Here is a 17890-nt window from a genome sequence, read left to right as displayed (position 1 = left end):
AACAATGTTTTCTTACCATAGATATAGGAAACCCCAACAAGCTCAAAGATGGCAATAATGACAAGAGAGTAAGAGGCTGCATAAGTGTCCACAAGCTGTAACATATACATTCCACCCTAAGGAAAGAAAGATAAAAGATTACTCTTGGCATTGAGGAAAGCAGATTGGAGAGGAACAAGACTCAAGGAAGCATTCAAACATCTACAGGCTCATGCTGCACTATAGCTTCTTCCTTCTGGCTGAATGAATATCAAATACAGCAAGAAAAAAGCAGAGGTACACCTGATTTTGCTGGCTAGAACAGCTTGGGAAGACTTTGAATTCAGTCCTTTAAGGACTGAACTGTGATCAGACCTTCCAGCTACAGTGTCTCAAACCATGTAATACTATGTCAAAAGCAAAATCACCATTAAAAGCAGAACTACCATGATAATGGGTCCAGTTCATCTGTTTGGAAAGGATTTAATATTCTGTCTCCATGATGGAGTTAAGCTGCATAATTCAAGAGAATAAAGGACTGAATCCTTCCTGGGCTTTAGAACAGGAAAGTTGGGCTAGTAGTTAAGGGGGAACAAAAGAAAAATAAAAAGGCGGGGAAGGATGGATAAAATATTAAGATTATGTCCATCTCATCTTGGAGTTATATATAATGCTGCAGGTATTAGTGAAGAAGACATTTAAGTTTATCAGTAGTAGATGGGAACTCCAGTATTAACTTCACAGTTTGTCGAGACCATCAGTACATGTCTAATCTCAGAGGAAAGGCACTCATAACAGATGTGCATATTTATATAACATTCAAAATTGGTTTTTTTTTAATTTATTCATACAATAGGTTGGGTTGGTAGAAAGCTTAAAGATTATTTAATTCCAACCCCCCTGCAATGGGCAGGGACACCTCACACCATCCCAGGTGGCTTCAAGCCCCATCCTGGCCTTGGACACTTCCAGGGATGGGGCAGCCACAGTTTCCCTGGGCACCCTGTGCCAGGACCCCACCACCCTGACAGGGAAGAATTCCTTCCTAATGTCTAATCTAACCCTGTCCTCTGTCAGTGTGGGCTGAATACTTAATTTAAATTACTATTTTGGAGATGTTTGGCTAGAGAACCTTTTGAAGGTCTGATCCTCAGAAAGATTTGAACAGCAAAGTCTTTTAAGAATATCTCAGAGCAAGCTAAAACTTTTGTAACCTATGCAGGAGGAAAGCAGCCACCAGAGGGGGACTGGGGACAGACAGTGATGCTCAAAGCCAGTGCCATTACCTGAGTGATCATAGGAAATCCCATGATGAAGAAGGACACGCAGCACCCAAGAGTGAACAGCGTCTTGTGTGTACGTAAGTACTTGGGGAATTCATCTGACACAGAGGTCACAATAGTCTCAATGGTGGCAAACTGAAAAACAAACAAAAAAGGGTTCATTTCCATGCACACAAAGTGGTCCAACTGGATCTAAAACAATGTAAGAGTATTTTGAGTCCTAGGTGTTAAATGCTCAGATGGTAGCACCAAAACTCTGCCAAAATCATTCCAGCATTGATGACCTTACTTCATTCCTCTCTTTTCACCACTCAGTGCCCACATGGGAAATGGGAATCAATTGCATGTACTCCAAACAAATAAATAGGAAAATCAAAAGGAAAATAATGGGACACAAAAGCAGTTTACCATCGTGTCTAATCCAAGAGTTAGAAGCATCAAAAAGAATATTATAGCCCAGAAGGGAGAGAGGGGCAGCCTAGTTAAGGCTTCTGGGTAAACCACGAAAGCAATCCCAGGACCTAGAAATTAGGGAAAAAAAAAATTATCAGATTCCATTTTTCTTATTTACAGAAAGTCTTAAGCATTACAGAGTTTAGCCTTACCTGATTAATTTCTATTTATACTGTAAATTTCAAATCACTTATTTGCTCCAACTTTCCAGGCAGAATGCATGTTCAACCAGTATACCAACACACTGACACAATTTTTTTAAAAGCTAGCAAAAATTGCACACTGCAGACATGTTTCTGTCCCGCTGTGATCAAATTCCTGCCACTTTCCTGCCAATTAGCAACCCGTGGCAAACATCCACACCTCAGTGCTACAACATGAATGGAAATGCAAATACCCTTCTTCAACTCATTGCCAAACTGTTAAAAGAGGACAGAATATAAAACATACCCAGACTTGATACTAGACAGAAGGCAATAACTACTGTGATTCTAAAAAAATCCACAAGAAAACCTGAAATAATGCACAGGAGTATAAGAAATAAGGAGATGGAATCTTTTAAAGCCTAAGCCAGGAATTTTCCATTCTTTTTTTGTTTGTTTTGTTGTTTTGTTGTTTTTTTTTTTAATTGGGCTTTAATTTTTATGGATGGTAAAGAAAAAATATTTTTACAAGTGCTTAGATCTGACTGGGAGCAAAGGCTGCAGGGCTGTGGTGGCAGCATTACAGTAGGTGGCACTTCTTCTCTATTTATACAGCTGAAGGGATGTTCACTTCAAGCACTCTGAGAGATGCTTCCTGCCAGGTAAAATACAAATGAGAGCCAAGCTCTCCTCATGCCAAGAGAATGGGTTTCCCACTTGCTCTGCCTTCGACATTTCTACTGTATTTCATTTTACCCCAGTTCCTCCAGCTGCACAGAGTGAACTGCTGCTTGCTCACATACTTAGAAAAATACAGTTTCAGGAGCATGTAAATCATCTCCTTGGGCAGCTTGTGAAGTGTATTTACAAACTTCTCTTGATTAAAGGTTTTTTCTTGACTGTTGGAGATAAGGGCTCTGTTTAAACTTGCTGCCTGCATATAGAAATTTAATTAGGTCTCAGAATAGTGAGTTGCCATTAATTACACTTTCAGGAAAAGTTGAATTATAGAATATGAATCTGCACATGCCTCCATGTCAGCCCCTCATAACTCTCCTAGATAACAACTCCTGGTAGCACCAAGCCACAGGGAGGGTAATTCCCATTCCTTCCATCTTCCAAGTTTTAGTGGGTATGAACTTTTTATAAAAGTGTACTAAAGCCAGGAAAACTCCAAGTACTTTATACGTCTTATAAAGTAAAATACCTTGAACCTTCATTTTAAAGCATAACATTTTTCAACTACGCTATCTTCTTAATCAGAGAGCAGAACAAAAAGAGATTGTGCTGTTTTTCCCTCCATGTTTTGTTTGTTCATCAGATAAATGAGTTTTTCCTGAAAAGAAAATTTTAAATGAAAAACCTCATTATAGTTTTCAGATTAATATTTTAGGAGAAAATAAAAAGGAAAAAATTGTAAAACCCCTTATTTCCATTAACATTTCCAATCAAGGTTTTGAAAACTTGAAGGGAGATTATCTTTCATCATCATTTTGGCTTTTTTCTCCTTCACTGCAAAAAGAAATACAATTTTAAAATAAAAAAAAAAATCAGGCTGGTTCTTTCCACCAGTTCTTAAGTTTGCTTTTTGACTACAGTTATGCAGTACACTATCCCAGTCCACAATTATCCTTAATCTTCACTATCTTCCTATTTCAAATTCATCCTCCATTACTTCACTAAATTCTTTCCCCCTGTCATGGAGAGCAGCAAAGCCTTATCCTCATGAAATAATTTTGCATGATCTGATCAGACTCTTACAAATGCAGTCACAGTTTTCCCCACATCCCTTGGAACAGCTGGGAGCAGAGAGCTCCAGCCTCAGACCGTTTGCTAACTCTAAGACCACCAGCAAGCACTCAGCAGAAAAGGGTTTTTGACCTCCTGTGCTGAATATTTCACATCTCCAAAGAGATGCACCAGCTGAGCCAGGTGTTCCCTCCACCATGTCTGACAGTCATGACTCTCATCTCACTTCTCTGCGTCTCTTTAGAGCTGCCACTGCAGCTCCACTCAAACACAGCTTCTTTAACTCTTCCAAACAATTTTGGTGAGTGCAGTTTAGATTTGGTGAGTGTAGTTTAGATTTTGGGGCTGCTTTTGTTGTTTGTTCCACAATGGAGGTAAAGTCTAAAAAAAAAATTGAATGTAAACATCACTCCTAAAAACTCCTACAACTCCCTGATAGGAGGGTGCAGCCAGGTGGGGGTCGGGCTCTGCTCCCAGGCAACAATTGACAGGACAAGAGGACACAGTTCTAGCTGTGCCAGGGGAGGTTCAGGCTGGAAATCAGGAACAATTTTTTCACTGAAATGGTGGTTAAACATTGGAATGGGCTGCCCAGGGAGGTGGTGGAGTCCTCCTCCCTGGAGCTGGTCTAGCAATGACTGGCACTTAGAGCTGTGGTTTAGTTGGCAGAGCAGTGCTCAGCTCTACCAGTTAAGCCCTTTCAGATCCCCACTAATGACCATCTCTCTTCACTAACCAAGGTGTTCTAATCAGTTCTTCAGAAATGTTTTACTTTTCTGTGGAGGCATCTCCTTGCTCCCCACAGTTCAGAAGACCAATCTACCCCTCGCACCAGATTTCTCCCACATCCCTCTCATCCAAATTTCCTACCAGCAGAGATAATATTTACCTTGAAGACAATTTGAGAAACAGCAGCAGAGACCAAGGAGAAAGCAAATAATCCCTTAGAATACATGAAGGGACCATCCCATTCATCATCTACACAAAGGATTAAAGTGAGTCTCAACTTCGTTCCTTCTCTTATCAAACAAGTGATTAAGAGGCTTTAACTGTAATCTTGATTTCCCAGCGTACCTTCTCCTGTACAGAAATGCTTACATGTGGTTTACTAATCCCCATGACTTTGAAGCCATCATTCCCACCTTCAAGATCAATGTTATCATTAATAACAGAGCTGGAAGTGCTAGAGGGTGCTTGCCTAAGTAATGAAATTCCAGTGAGCCCTACCTTGGTCTGCCACAGCTTCAATATTCACTTTGAGTTCATTTGCCATGAAACCAATAACTGAGAAGATGACAAAGCCTGCAAATATACTTGTGGCACTGTTGGTACACGTGACTATCAATGTGTCCCTGCAAAGAAAGCACAAGAAGCCTGTTGGGATACACACAAGGAAGGTTTTGTATATGTATTTCAGGAGTTTCTCATGAGCACACACATCTTGTGGGAACGCTGGCAAATGCACACTTTTATACTCATCAGATGCATTTGATGCTGATCAGGGAGCACAAAAGTCTCCACAGCACCACCAGGAATCAGCTCTACAAGCTTCCATCTCCCATGTGCAATGTAGGACCCACAGGCCATGCAGAAGGGCAAACACATCTGCTCTTGGCCTCTCTGAAGGAGAGAGACAGTCACGGTGACAGAATTTGTAACACATTGTTTAACTCTTTGCCTCATGAGGACACCTGTTCTCCATATGAGGTATGGACTAAGTAAGATGATTTTTGTCTTATCCTTCTTGTACTCCTACACAAAATTCCAGGGTTAAGCTTTCTGTGCATTGCAGAACTCTCTCAATCACCTTCCTGCCTGCAGAGGGAGGATTCCTTGGTACATTTTTCCATGGCTCTTGCTGTCAAAGGAATCTCAAGAAGTCTATAGCTAAATGTCTTACTGTACTGGATATGTCAAGACTTGACAGCAAACCTGCCCTCATGAGCCCCAAACATAGTTATTACATTCTTGATAGGATTTTTTTAACAACATGCACGTCCAGAGAACTTCTCCATAAACTACTACACCTTTAGAAAAACAGATCGCTCACTTTAAATGTTTGGGGGTTTTTATGTTGGCTAGAATTGCTTATTCTTACTGTTTTAGGGGGTTATTTTTGTCAGGAACAGAATGAAATTCAATTTGAAACACTGTCAAAGAACCACACTGAGCTGGTAAACTTCTATAATTTCTAACAGAGCATGTCTTAAAAGGAATAATTTTGTTAATTTTTAGGTCTACAGTAAAAAAATGACATTGTGCTGTTTGGAATCATCATGTATTGACTTTCTTCCAAAACCTAGATAGGTTAAAATATTTCAGGTGTTCATTATGAAATTGATTTATGTAAATTTACTGCAATTAAAGGTTTTTTACTATGTTTAAAATGAATGTGTAACTGAAAAATACAATTGCTGTATTGAAATGTAATGAATATAGAAATTAAAAAAGAAAATAGTCACACTTCATTTTGGTATTCAAGGTTGTGTTGTAAAATTAAAAATATTAGGAATAACTAAGCTTATCTAATGATTTCTACTTCGGTCTTACATATCCCTTCCTAACACAGGTAAATCATGCATTCAGTATTAGAACTGTAATATTTTTATACTTCATTACAATGTATTCCCCTTCAAAATTTTTGTTAACATCTTCCAAACACCACAAAACATTGTTAAATAAATGCAGAAATGTAGTGTGATGTTTCCTCCATTTTTTCCCTGATATTCTGATTGCAATTATTCATTAAAAAAAAAAACAAACAAAAAACCAAAAAAAAACCACCTAAAAAAACCTCAGCACTTTCAAAAATAGGACTCAAAGGCTTGTTGGGTGGGAGTTATTGTGTATGCAACACTGTTGGTTTTCATCCATATTTTGGGATAATTTCATTAAATTACTTAATTATTTTTGAGTACTAGTAAAAATATTTTTGAAATTACTTTTTAATACCCTCATCTACATTTCTTTTTTAAGTATTTTGTATTCTGTACTTCGAAGCCACAGGAGATGGCAGTGGAAATCTCAAGGAGTGTTTGCTTTGAAGTCTTGACTGGGGAATTTTTGAGCATCCTCTTGGGTGCATGGTGCTGGCTGTCCTGAATCAGTACCGCTGTCATTGCAGGAATTGGCAAAGGTTTGCTTCAGACTGACTTTAAAAACTGTAAAATAGCAGGGAGGCACTCCACTAATGCCACTTGCTTTTGTGTTTTCCATCTGCAGATATTTTAGCTGGCAGGCTTTTGCATGAAAAACTACACTTTTTCCCTTGTTAAAATAACTTTCAGTGATTTCAAACAAAAATTATTTTAAGTTTCATAGCATGAAATTACTTTGTACATGTAAAACCACAGTGAGAGTAATTGGAAAAAGAAAGAACATTTGGGAGATGCAAGAATCACATAAATGGAAGTTGTAAGTTAAAGTCCTGCATGTTTCAGAACAGCCTTCAGCCCACTCTATTCATGGGTTGCCCTTCAGCAGAGCTACCAAGAGACTTTCACTGCTCACAGCTCTTGACACATCCCAGATTGCCCTTCAAGCTCCTGATTCTGAAAATGGGGACCCAGTAGGAACTTTAATAAGCCTAAATGCTCATCTTGAGACTAACAGATTAGGACCCGGGGAGAGGAGAAAATACACAAAACCAAAAAGGGTTAAATGTAAACAAAACACACACACACCCCCTACCCCACCCCACCACCCCCCCCCAAAAAAAAAAAAAAACTAAATTAAAGAAAGGAAAAAGATAGGAAACGGAAGAAAAAAAAAAGGGGGCGGGGGGGAAAGGCTAGAAGAAAACAGGGGAAAAAAACACAAGGGAAAAAAAAGACAAGAGATAGGGGTCTTACAAACCAGATATCTGCAAGATGAAGGACAATTGATTTTGGACAAATCTGTTTAATAAAAGAGATGTATTTCACTCTTACATACCTGTAGCAGTTATTATGGAATTTGTTGTATGAAGAGAGGGTTATTAGACCTCCCCATGCTGCAGATAAGGAGAAGAAAATCTGAGTGGCAGCATCCTTCCAAACCTAGAGAGGAAAGAAAATAGCAACAGCTTCAGGAAAGAATGTTAGACCAATGGATGTCAATAGAATATTTAAAAGCAAAATCCTGCCATGAAATACATCAGGCCTGTTTGATAAGGAGCACTGTTCTTGTTGAGCCCCCACATAAAAGGGCAATATAAACCTCGCTGAACATGGAAGATACAAATATAAAAACTACATTGTTTGATACATATCAGTTAAAATACATTCAGAAACAAAAAATTCAAATCAAGAGAGAAAACCTGCATCAGATACTGATGTTTTATCTAAATAAAACAGTGACCCTAAATAATACTTTTCCCATGTAAGATGAAGAACAAATTTCCACGGGTGACAACACCACCTCTGCACAGGGAAAATGCTTGCAGCAGACCCCAAGGGATGTGTGTGATTTATTCACCCCAGCAGCTCTAAGTGCAATAGCAAACACACCATAGCATCAATCAGCTTCTCCCACTTGGGTGTGATGAAGTACCAGATCCCATCTCCAGCTCCAGGTAGAGTTACTCCTCTTACCAGAAGGATGATGAGAACTACGTAGGGGAATGTAGCTGTGAAGTACACAACCTGGAAAGGGCAGAGAAAACGTTACTGAAAGGGCTGATTTGGATAAGAAGAGAGGAGGAGGGGAAGTGTAATTGCCACTATTGCCTGAAGAAGACAATTACTCGGGCTCACAGACAAGTCAGGGGATAAACTAAGAAAACAACAAGGGCTATTTCCCTGGAAATCTGAAATTTCACAACTCTTCTTGCTGCTGGAGACAAGAATAACATCAATAACAACGGAGATAAGAGCTGGAATTCTAGACAACGAAGGGAAGAGGGTCCCTCTCTCCACCTGGAGAGGAGTAACAGGAATTTTTAAGCTAAAGGAAAATACCACTTTTGATCATTGCCCAGAGTGAACTATCCCACTTCAGTGGAAATGAAATAGAAGTACCATTCAGTAACACATTTCTACAGTTTTCTTTCATACTGTTTCTGTATTGAACTAAAAAACAGTCTGAAGAATTTTCATTATTGTTCATACCTCTTATTAATTGCATATCACCATGATGATAGTTATGGTCCAAATTCAAAAAAGGAAAGACCTAAATCATCAGGATATTTAAATGCAGAACAGTGGTTGTGTGTTTAATGTTTTAATAATCATCTAGAACACAGCTCTCTCTGTGGTCAAATAAAATGATTGGATTGAGTTTAGCTTTACATTCAACACACAATCATTTCAAATATTTTTCTCATTAATGTCTGGGTCCTAAACAAAACAGAATCTTATCATAACACATTGTGGAATTACCATAAAATGGTTTGGGTTGGAAGAGACCTGAAAGATCATCTCATTCCAAGCCCTACCATGGGCAGGGACACCTTCCCTTAGAACAGGATGATCCAAACCCAGCCCAACCTGGACTTGAACACTCATACAGGGATGAGGCAGCCACAGCTTGTCTGGGCAACCTGTGCCAGAGCCTCACAACCTTTACAGAGGAGATTTTCTTCCTAATATCTCATCTAAGCCCTGCCCTCTGTCAGTCTGAAGCCATTTTTCCTTATCCTGTCATTCCATGTCCTTGTCCCAAGTCCCTCTCCAGCTCTCCTGTGGCCCCTTTACATAGGGGAAGGTGCTGGAAGATGTCCCTGGACCTTGCTCTTCCCCTGTGAGCACCTTTGTGGCCTCCTCTGGACTCATTCCAAGAGATCCTTCCTGTGCTGTGGTGTCCAGAGCTGGACACAGGGCTTGAGGTGGCTTCTCACCAGAGCAGAGGGGGAGAAGAGCCTGTGGTCTGAGCTGAGGTGACTTTTGAAACTGCTTTTCAAACTTTCCTGGTTGTTTCAAAAGGTGTCTCAAAAAGTTGCCCTGATGAATTTCTGTGCAGTCAGGATACTGAACCAATCTCTACAAACATACAGGATTTCTATCTCTAATACCAAGGAGTCAAGTTCTCTCTCTGACCTCAGTATCAGTAATTTTTTTTGACCACTAAGAGTCAGTCAGAGAAACATCCATTGCAACATCCAAACCCACATTATTATCCAGTCTCTTGCCTTTCATGAAATATTGTTTCCTATCCCACTAAGGTAAGGGGGAAATAAAAATGTCAACTTTCCCCTGGCACTCTGAGTCCCTGGATTTTCTGTTAATTGCCAAGAGACCTCTCAACAGGTAAAGCCAGCTTCTAGAAGCAAAGGGATGGCTTGGAATTGGAATTCTGTGACCAGTTCTAGAAAATTCATGTCTTCATTTTCACTATCTTTATCCCAGGATATACCTAGTTATGTTGCTCACACACACACACACAGAGCTTTTTAAAAGTTCAGTTCTGATTTTAAAATGTGTTACTTAACATCTTAATTTACATCACAATTTCCCAGATTCCAGTGAAATGTGAGATGATTGCAGGATTTTTATGAACACCACACAGAATAGGGAAGGCTGGAAAGTACCATTTGTGCCATCTCACTATTCAGTGCAGCTTAAGAACTCATTTTAAATTTACTGAAGATTAGAGAAAAAATGTCAAACAAAAATTGTTTCTGTTTTAGCTAGAAAGGAAAACACAGACAGGAAAAAGGCATTTTAATTAATATTTAGTCATATACTGAGAATATTTTCAGTAATTCATTCCTTAAATGAGAGTGTGAGTCCCCAAAAACCAGCACCCTGCTTTCTTATGAGAGTACAATCACAATTATTGTTCTTACTTTTCCTGATGACTTGATTCCTTTAGCAAGGGAGGCATAAACAATCACCCAAGCTAGGAAAAGAGATAGTGCCAAGGGCCATCTAATCTCACCAGGATATTCAATCCCTGCTGAAATCTTCAACACAAAGTACCTAAAAACAAGGGGAGAAAAAAAGAAATTATAAAAATTTGGGGAAAAAATAATGACAGCAACCACAGGCAGCAATTCAGTGCAAAATCCTTTTTTGTTTTGCTACAGTGTCCTCAGCAGTTTCTCTAGAGAGTTCCAGTGATTCTCGCCATGTATTATTTTATTTATCTGCATTGCAGTAGTAGATAGAACTGCAGGGCATGGGCTAACACCCCAGCTGTGCTAAGCACCACAGGAACAGAAAACAAGTAATCCAGTGTTTGAATTCAGCTCTTATCATTCCTAAGCACTAAAATTTAGCATAATTTGCTGCCCTTTACTACTGCATTTCTGGTTTTCCAAACCATGGATTTGTTGCCTGCTCCAGTGGATCAGGCTCTAAACAAAGAAAGATCTTACTTGAAGTATTCTTCACTCCCACTGACAAATGTTTTGTTTCCTTCCCTGGTGAAGTTAACCATGGTGAGGTTTGGATAGGCACTCATACAGAAAGTAGAGTTCTTGATTTGTATTTTTGGGTGGTCGCCAATAATGCAGGAATCTAGGAAGAAATGAGGTGGGGGAACAGAAAAATAAAGTAGTGAAATTTCTTTATCATTGTTGTTGTAAAAGGACAAGAATGCACTAGATCACTCCTAATTAATTAAACTTTTGTTGAGTTGCCGATATCTGTTCCAAAACAACGTTAACCAGGTTTACTTTTTCCTTTTTCATGTCATTGTGGGTTTGGGGTCATTTGCAGAAGAAACGGGTTTTGGTTTTTTCATTAAAGAGAACCTTCTCTAAAGACAAATAACTCGTATTTAGCAAACATGGGCTGCCAGCTGTGGTGTCTTGTTGCCTACACAAGAGTTTTCCTCCAGGAGGCAAAAAAAAGAGAAAAAAGAGAGGGAAAAAAGGGAGGGCAGGGAGGAGGAAAAAATAAGAGAGAGGAAAAAATAAGAGAGAGTAAAAAATAAGAGAGAGGAAAAAATAAGAGAGAGGAAAAAATAAGGGAGAGGAAAAAATAAGGGAGAGAGAGAAAAAATTAGGAAGGAAAGGAAGGAAAATCGGCGGTTTTTTAGCATTTAAATTGACAAATCTAATTTTTTTTTCCTTGGTAAGGAAAAATTAAATAAAAGTAGAGCAAAGTGCCCTTGGGATACCATCACTTCCCAGTAGTTTGGGAGAGACCATTCCCCAGTGCTGGGAGCCTCTCCCGGCTGCGGCCATCCGCAGTCTCCTCTGGCATCTCCCAGGGGCGCAGCTGAGCTGCAGAAAACTCTGGAAAACCACCATGGCCACTAATTATTTTAAAATGCAAATAAATAAATAAGAGTATGAGCATGCCCAAACTTACCTAGCAAAAGTTTGTTTTTATCTTTACAGTCTGGCGTGTTCCAGGGGTTGTTACACGAAGCCCAGGGGAGCACGGGCACGAGGGAGGCGAAAAGGTAGAAAAGTGTGTAGCACAGGATAATATTGTAATATATGGCTATCAGGACCGAGATGATCAGCATGGCGATGCCGCAGCCTGCGGACAGACAGAGGGACAGGAGGGAAAACCATTAATTAATGAGAGGAAATTAATTAATCAATGCCGGCAGCGGTGGGAGCTGCGTGGCCCGGCGGCTGCAAAGCATCGGGTCCCGCTGGCACAGGACCAGGGACAGCGACAGGGCCATGGCCAGGGCCACCCCTGCGGGACAGAAGGGCCGGCAGGGCCGCGCAAGCCGAGCCCGCGGAGCGCCCGTGGCATGCGGCGAGCGGGGCGCAGGGAGCGGCTGAAGCCATGCAGGAGACGGAGCGCAGCTCATGCTCCCCAAAACCGGGCCGGCTCCTGCTCCGCTCACCTTGCAAGGCGGGGATGGCTTTCCAGACCGACACGGGGCCCTGACTAGCAAACTGCCCCAGGGAGACTTCCAGGAAGAAAATGGGGATCCCAGCTAGAGCCAACATCATCAAATAGGGGATGAGAAACGCACCTTGGGGGGCAGGGGGAGAGAAGAGAGAGCAACCTGAATCACCCCGTGATACCGGGGACATCTTAGTCAAGACATTTTTCTATTAAAATTTTTCGGGTTTTTGTCTATTCCCGGTGCCGCCAGCCTCGACGGGGCAGGGGGAAGCGGTGGGGGAGGAAGATGGGTGTCATCTTTCTACATTTCCAGCGTTTTCTACAGACACTAAATACTCATTATTGCTAAACGAGTATTTAACGTCTCCCACTTAGAAGTTTTTACGTGTAAAAAAAATAAAAAGGAAGAAAAAAACCTTACAATTTAAAAATAGTTCTTTAAAATTGCCTCTTCCCTCACAGAAAACGGTTCAACGTAACTGTTTTCGATTATCACAGCACCACTATCCTCGGCTGAGAGCCCTTTCTAAGAGGGTAGGGTTTAAATCCGTTAACATCCACCGGTTCCCCCTTTCAGTAAGAGCCTCTGGTAGGAGAACCCTTGCAAATAAAGTTCTTCTCCTCCTTGTAAACTATTAACGGTATAGCCCCTCTTCCAACCTCTCCTCTGTTCAGCAGATCGACATACACTATTTCGAACTATTATTTTTCAATCGATCATGGAGAGATTTAAAACATTTTTTCCAAACCTCAGGAAATAACGGAATGTCTCGACTCGGGATCAAAAGCCCTCTTGTTACTATCCCTACTCTAAAGTCCCTCCTCTTTCTGCATCCCACCGATTTCAGATTCAGACCCGGCTGTGTGTAAGCGAGGCGAGGGGGGTTACGGAGCCCTGCCTCTGTGTTCAACACGCCTCTTCATTTTCCTTCCTCTCCGGCCAGCACCAATTGCAGATGTTTTTAAGGAAAGCGCTGCCTTTTAAGGAAACCTCATCAGGGCTTTCCTACTTTCAAAGGTGACCATCAAAAAAAAACCACAAAAACAAAACAAAAAACCACACCACCACAAAAAACCAACAAAGCAAAAAATAACACAAGCCAAAAAAAAAAAAAAAAAGCCGCCCAAAACCCAGACAGATGTTTCACCGATGGTGTGAAGATGCCCCCGCAATAGGAAGGCGCCGACCCCGCTTCCCTCGTGTTTCTCCCTGCCAAAAAGGCAGGGACTGGCTCAGACCCGTACGGTACTGCAGGTAGAGAGACAGGAAAAAGCCATCATACCTCCCCCATTCTTAAAGGCCAGGTACGGGAACCTCCAGACATTGCCCAGCCCCACTGCATAACCCACCATGGAGAGGATGAAATCCAGCTTGCTAGACCAGTTCCCTCGGGCTTTATTTTCATCCCCCACATCGTCTTCCTAAAGTGGGGGAAAAAAAGGAGGAAGGGTGGGGAGAAGAGAAAGAGAGGGGAAAGCAGCCGCTTTAGCGAACAAGTACGGCGGTGCTGCCGGCATCAGCGGAGGGGACCCTGCAGCCCCCGCCGCCTCTGCCAGGCCTCTCCTCTATTTAAAAAACAAAACAAACACAACAAACAAACTAAAAAACAAACAACCCCCCCCAAAAAAAACCAAACAAAAAAACCCAAAACAAACCAAACCACGAGAGAAGCTCGGGGTGGGTCGCCCAGCTCCCGATGCCCCGTTGGAAGGGAGGTCCCATCGCCTCCCCGGGGGTGGAAGCCCTCGGTGGCCTCTGGAGGGTCAGGACCGACCCAGGACACACTAGCACACCCAGGAGAGGTGAAAATCGCTTTTACCGCACGAGTACCACCCGCTTCCAGGGTAAATGGGCACAGGCAGGACAGGGACAGCGCCGGGAGCGGCACCTGCCCGGCCCCGCACCACCGGCGACATCCCCTCCCGGGGACCTGTTATGGAATTGGGCTGATTTATTTCGCCCTGTTTTTGGTTACAGGGTCCAAGACACGCAGTCCCCGGGGAATCGGGCAGGCGGAGAAGCCTGAGGAGTGGAAGGGCAAGGCACCCTTCACGTCCGAGGCCGGGGACAGGACCAGAGCTCATGCTGAGTCGTGTAAGGATGTGCGGGTCAGAGCCGGGGTGCACCTACAGGCACGGCTCAGGAACCAACTGGAATTACCCAGGATGATCCGTTTGTACCGCTATTACATCATTAGCATTCGCTAGAACTACTGCCCTGGATCCAAGATTCCTCTCTCCCCTTCTTCCTTCCCTCCTCCCTGCGGCACAACCCCAACCCCGACTCATCTGCACCTGATTTTAGAATTTCCACCCCAAATCGGTGCTGAGTGGCAAAGACCTCCCACGAGCAGAAGCGGGGGAAGGAAAACCTGTAAGGAGACAACTCACCCCCTCCACTCTGCCAGGAAGGACGGAAGTGTTGCCATCTGTGCCCAGCACCACGGTACTCTGGCTCAAGGTCACCCAGGCGCCCTTGGCGTTGTTTTGCTCCAGTGTGCTCTTACCAAGGCTCAGAGAAGCGTCCCCGTCTGTGCTTTGCAAAGCGGGAATTTTGCAATGAGGGATCGCAGCTTGCCCGACGATCCCTGCCCCGGGGTTAGGCTTGCAGGGAAAGGTTTCCACAGATTCCCTCCGGAGGGGGGAGTTGGCTTGGACCGGGGTGCTGCTGAGCTTGCAGATCCCGACTTTGGTCCTCTCAAAATCATTTGGTTTCACTTCTTCGGAGGGAAGAGTTTTGCTGTCGTTGGAGAGTGACCGGGGAAGCCTGGCCGTGGCGGCGGGGGCTTGCGGAGGGGCGTTCTGCGGCTCATCTTCGGGGCTGGCTCTTACAACTCCCGCACCTTCCTTGGGTCCGGGAGCCACCGCTTCGGGATTGTTCACAAGCTGCTTGCTCATATCCCTTTGACTGGCGTAATCCTAAAATGAGAACGTCACATAGCTTACCAAAAGGAGAAGAAGAGAAAAAAAGTGTTGGCACTGCGGGGATTACACGAATTTTGTCCTCGTGCAGGAAACGCATGCGCCAGAAAATCGGGATACAGGAGTGTTGCAGAATTTCGAGGAGCCACGGCTCGCCTGCTTGCCCTCCCATTCAACGTTAATACTCTGATGCAAAAAACAGTACGGTACACACAAAAAAACCCCAACCCATTCCTCCCAAAACCCCCAATCTACAAACCTCAAACAAAAAACCACACCAGCATCTGCAAACCCGCAATTCAAGTTTAAATAAGTGCTTCTACAGCAGTGCGCAGCCAGACCTCGTTAGATTTCACATCACGACTGTAGGATGCTCCCTTCCCTATCACCAGTGTAGAAAGATTCTTTAATTTTACGCCCCATTTCCTTTCTGTCATTCAACAATGCACATCGACTTTTTTTTTTAATATATATGAGCAAGAGACAAGCTGCCCTGTAGGCAACGGGGGATGTTAAAAACCAAGTGAAATAGTGCTGGTGAGCATTTCTGAGCTGGCTGCTACGCTCCAAAGCAAGAGAGTGAAATGCAAAAAAAAAAAAAAGAAACAAAACATAACCGCACTGCCACAGTGGGATTAACGCCACTAACAGTAGCTCAGTAGCTTTCCTATTCTTTTTCTTTTTTTCTGACTCACATAATGTTAAAGATTTCATTTAAGCTTTCCCCTAATCATTAAATAGATTACTGACGACACTCCCATACTCACATCTACTTTTCCCACCAGTTTAAAACTACAGTTTAAAACGTGTCTTCATTTTATACATTAAGTAACCTGCAGTCGAGCCCTACCTTTTCCATCAGTTTAATGTCAGCTTTACAAATACCCTTGCTTTTTTTCAGAGTGTCTCACAAAACTCCCCGCCACCATTTCCGCTACAAATTTTCTCTCCATCATAATCCCACTCTCTCGGCACCAGGGATAAAGTCTACAGGGATTCGGTCACTGAATTTTGGGGTATCACCGCTTTTGCTGTGCCCGCCCGGTCCCCTGCAGCATCCCTACCCCGTCCGCGGGAGGCTCCTTGCCGGCAGCACCGCGGACAGCTCCGCCGCCGCTCCGCTCCTCCAGCCCTCCTCGCTATCCAAGAGAAGCAAGCAAGCACTTACCATGTCTTAAATAGCCACAGATCGAGCCGATAAAGGTGAAAAGAGCGGTACAGGCAACTGTCAGACTAGATTTTGCCCAGTTCAGAGCAAAGCTTTCTATAGTTCCTTGGGAAAGACTGGGTTTGCGTCAATGCATAGCAAGGTGCCCTTCGTGTGACATTTTCTTGATAATAAGAGTTTGATAAATCATTACCCTTGGTTTCAGATTTTAAAGGGACACCGAGAAGCCGGAGCGCCGGCTGGCTGTCACTCACGCGGCAGTGGCATTGCGCGTTCCCTGTGACTCATGTGGGGGTGATTACTAAACCAAAGCCAGCCGGAGCACGGCAGAACTTTCTTGTCGGCAATTAGAGGGAACATGTGAGAAACACGTACTGCTGCACCCAAGGCAAGAGAGAAAGGGGACAAACCTTTAATTTCTACTCCTCTTCCTCCTCCCTCTTATTGCAATCCAGCTCCTTTTTAAAAATCGGTATTTCTGCAGTTCTCAGATCAGATGTTACAATAGCTTGTTTATATATGTCATCAATTTATATAGCCACACACATGGATATAAAAATAAAAACATAAAAATTATCGGTGTTGTGTCTAACCACATACCTATACACGGAGCGAGAAGTCTACTGCATTTGAATTGTGTCTTTCTTGGTCTCATTGCACGAAATTGCATTGTATCATCAATTTTTACTGTGCCTCATGGGGAAAACTCAAATTTAAACGATACATACGATAAAGTAAACTCCTCTTTTCAACAGAACTATTTGAAGAGCAGTCAAGTGGGACCAAAAATGACGGCAACAATCCTGAAGTTACTGATGTTCTTCATCACCCATCAAAGCATCTATGTCTGATAATTCGAGGGAGAAATCATACGTCATTAAAAGTCAGGTGATAACTGAGACGTACTTCACACCTAATCACCTCTTGTAGGTGTGATTTGCTACTTGAGGGGTTTTCTCAAAGATTTGTTGAGCACAAGATAATTTTGTTCGCGCTGACAAAAAAAATTAAAAGCGCACTGGCAAATCGGGATGCCCCTTACGCAACCTTCCCACTCGTTCCAGCGTCAGCGACGCTGTTCATCCGCATAGACCCTGCTGGTGTCAGCTTCTCCGGAGAGTATTTCACATTTTAGCGTAAGCAGAGTGGAGCTTGTGAAGGGGAGGGGAAGAGAGGAGGGCGCTGAACTCGCCAGCACCACTCGCGTTTCTTCTGCGTCCTTGCTTTTACAGCTTACGAGCGCTTGTCTGCGCGGACGAAGTAATTAAAAAAAATAGCAGTGGCCCAGCCAATGCTGCAGAGACCCTCCCTGGCTGCGCGGTGCCCCCAGGAGCGGCCACAGGAGGGGACAGGGCAGCTTTGTTCCAGCGCAGGCAGACCTGGCTTCCTCGGTCACAGCTCGGCACTGCGGTGGCAGCTGAAACTCTCTGGCCACAGCTATTGACAGCCCTGCGAAAGCCA

General features: G+C 43.1%; 1 protein-coding gene across 5 annotated transcripts in view; it reads right to left on the bottom strand.

Annotated features, from left to right (window-relative positions):
- SLC6A5 (solute carrier family 6 member 5) overlaps window positions 1-16694 on the bottom strand; it is a 33504-nt gene extending 16810 nt beyond the window's left edge. Inside the window, exons 1-13 of one of the 5 annotated variants that reach the window (XM_033063502.2) lie at window positions 16430-16694; window positions 14731-15258; window positions 13623-13761; window positions 12335-12466; window positions 11842-12015; window positions 10902-11043; window positions 10371-10503; window positions 8095-8229; window positions 7541-7644; window positions 4835-4959; window positions 1671-1783; window positions 1266-1397; window positions 17-116 (exon numbers count right to left, since the gene is read on the bottom strand). In XM_033063502.2, coding sequence (XP_032919393.1) covers window positions 17-116; window positions 1266-1397; window positions 1671-1783; window positions 4835-4959; window positions 7541-7644; window positions 8095-8229; window positions 10371-10503; window positions 10902-11043; window positions 11842-12015; window positions 12335-12466; window positions 13623-13761; window positions 14731-15258; window positions 16430-16432 — 1960 coding nt within the window. In that variant the 5' untranslated portion in view covers window positions 16433-16694. The other 4 variants (XM_033063505.2, XM_033063503.2, XM_033063506.2 and 1 more) reach the window with 4 other exon arrangements.
- Window positions 16695-17890: the final 1196 nt, after the last annotated feature.

The sequence above is a fragment of the Catharus ustulatus genome, chromosome 6 (assembly GCF_009819885.2).
Source record: "Catharus ustulatus isolate bCatUst1 chromosome 6, bCatUst1.pri.v2, whole genome shotgun sequence".
In the NCBI taxonomy this organism is placed as follows: Eukaryota; Metazoa; Chordata; class Aves; order Passeriformes; family Turdidae; genus Catharus; species Catharus ustulatus.
Note: the sequence above shows the minus strand (reverse complement) of the source record. Positions and strands in the feature narration are given on the sequence as shown.